The following is a 2499-nucleotide window of genomic DNA, read 5'->3' as shown; positions in this document are numbered from 1 at the left end:
CGGGGGGGCGCGGGGCCTGCGGCTGCGCTGGGGGTGGCTGTCGGTGCCTCGAGGCAGCGCCCGCGGGTTGGAATTCGTGGCTGTGGGGAGGGCGGGCATGCGCCGGCAGCTGCGGTGGCTGCCGAGGTCGGCAGTGGAATACACCGCCCCCAGGCAGCAAGTGAGGACGCCGGCCGGCCCCACCGCGCCCGCCCACCACCTACATGAACGCCCCGCGCCTCTCGTCCCCAAACGCCCGACCCGCTCTCCCAACACCCACCGCCGCGCTGCCGGCCCTCCGCGCAGCCCCCGGCGACGCCGTGCTCGAGTCCCTCCGCTGGCTCTCGCCGCGCGCCATCATCGCCGGCATGCTGGCCGTCGAGGCTGACGAGGACGCTGACGAGGACGGCGGCGGCGGCGGCGGGCAGCGGGAGGAGGAGGACGTTTTTATCCTGGGGGTCACATGGGAGGGGTGGGACGGCACCGCCGGCGGCGCGCCGGAGGGCGTGGCGGTGGCGGACCTGGGGCTTTACGTGATGGGGGTGAGCCCCGGGGGTGGGCGAGGGGTGGAAGAGAGGTGGGACGGCTGGTGTTTTTAGGGATGCATGTGGGGGCAGCAACTCTGCTGGCGTGCCTGTTGTGCAGGGCCGCAGGTGGGGGCACGGCGGCGCCGTGCGCAGGCGAGCAGCGCTGGGGCCTGCGGAGGGCGCACAGCCACGCAGCGCAGGTGGCGGCTGGCTGCTGGCGGCTGCGGCTGGCACGAGGCGTTGCAACACTCCAGCAACAGTTTCCTGAGTGTTTGGTGACGCCGCACCGTCTTGTCCCTCCTCGGCAACCCTGGCGCCCGCCCGCAGCACGAGGAGGAGTTTGTGGGCTGCGGCCACGGCGGGTGGCCCTACCTGAAGGCAGCGTTCGTGCGGGAGTGGCAACTCGGGGTCTACGCCCATCGCAAGGTGCGGGCCAGCGGACCCTGCAACCCCCGCCCCCCCACCCCCCTGAAAGTCCGGCGCGCACCCGCTTCTCCCGGCTGTGCTGCATGCCTTGGTTGCCTGCTGACGGCGTCAGTGCGGGGTGGTGTCCATGCGTACGCGGGCGCACACATGCTCACACTTGAACACACACACACACACACACACACACACACGCGCGCGCGCGCGCGCATGAACGCATGAACGCATCCACGCGTGCATGCACGCACTGCTTGGCTGGTGCCCATCACCTCAACACGGTCAGCTGTTTCCCCCCATGTTGCTCGAGTTGACATTAGCATACCTTCTGGCTGCAACCCTGCCGCCATCCCGATCATCTCATTTGGCCCAAGCGTGAACCCTCCACAACCTACAAGAGCGGACGGCGAGTTTGTTGCAGTGGCCGTGCCGCCCCCCTCCCCCTTTATGCACGCGACCTCATTGCACCCCATACGCCCCCAACCACGAAACCCGCAGCCTGTGCGCAACCCTCTGCCCACCCAACCCATGCCCCGCTCTCCCCCCACCCCCACCCCCTGCAAAGGGGACCGATGAGTATGTAATGCTGGCCGGGCTTGGCGAGGGAAGCTTCCAGGGCGAGGGGGGCCGCGCCGCTGACCTGGCGCAGACCGACATGGCGTTCAAGGCGGCCGTGCCGCTGCTGCCGGGGGACGAGGCGAACTTTGTGACGGGCCTCGCCATCGATTACAGCAACACGGTGCGCCGGGCGGGCGCGGCCGGGTCTCTGCGCCGCCGCCGCCGCTGCTTGTGCTTGCGCCCGTGCCTGCAGCCCCGCGCCGCCGCTGCCGCCGCCGCGCGCCACCGGCGTCGCCGCGGGCGCCGCGCGCCAGCGGCCGCGCCGGGCCTGGCACGGGGAAAGGCCTTGCAGGCCCTGGGGGGAGGGCTGCGCGCTGTGCGCCGGGCCCCCTTTCCAACATTGCGTACAATGTGTCGATATCACAACCCTACAAACAACCAATAGGACACGTTGGAGCACCCGCGGGACCCCGAGAAGAACCTGCCAGACGTCCCTGGAAGCTGCGTGCTGCTGCTAGCCACAATCGACGGCGCGCTGCGCCTGTACCGCCTGGCCAACTTCCAGAAGCGGGACGGCCTTGCGCGCGCCCCGGAGCCGCTGCCGGTCGGCGCTGCGCCGTGGGTCGCGCAGGCGGTCGCGGCGGCCAAGCGGGGCGCGGCGGAAGAGCAGGAGGTGTGCATTTGTGTGTTTTGAGGGGGGGACTGGGGTAGGATTTATGTGGCTGCACGGGTTGCGTGTGCGGGACGAGCCGTTTTTGGGAGGGGGCGCGTGCGCCAGCGCAGTGCTGCCATGAAGGTGTCTGCCCCGGGCGCCGCGGCTGCTCCGCCGTCCCTCTGCGCCGGAGGAGCGGCGCGCGGCTCGCAGCTTGCGGCGTCTCTTCCAGAGCCTCGCGCGCCGCCGGCGCTGCCGCTGCATTGCACCCATCCAATTCTCATCCGCAGGAGTCTGAAAACTCGGTGTCCAGTCCATCGCCCCCGTTTGCAGCGCTCGCCGCAAAGCAGCCCGCCGCCGCAG

At 70.7% G+C, this 2499-nt stretch overlaps 1 protein-coding gene across 1 annotated transcript; it reads left to right on the top strand.

The window, feature by feature from the left end:
* Window positions 1-347: 347 nt before the first annotated feature.
* MNEG_15720 (hypothetical protein) lies at window positions 348-2178 on the top strand (the record flags this gene model as incomplete). Its single annotated transcript, XM_014035809.1, has 4 exons — window positions 348-521; window positions 834-932; window positions 1492-1665; window positions 1930-2178. 4 exons carry the CDS (start codon window positions 348-350, stop codon window positions 2176-2178), a joined length of 696 nt encoding a protein of 231 aa, XP_013891263.1.
* Between the last annotated feature and the right edge of the window lie 321 nt (window positions 2179-2499).

Source organism: Monoraphidium neglectum, assembly GCF_000611645.1.
Source record: "Monoraphidium neglectum strain SAG 48.87 unplaced genomic scaffold scaffold05597, whole genome shotgun sequence".
NCBI lineage: Eukaryota > Viridiplantae > Chlorophyta > Chlorophyceae > Sphaeropleales > Selenastraceae > Monoraphidium > Monoraphidium neglectum.
Note: the sequence above shows the minus strand (reverse complement) of the source record. Positions and strands in the feature narration are given on the sequence as shown.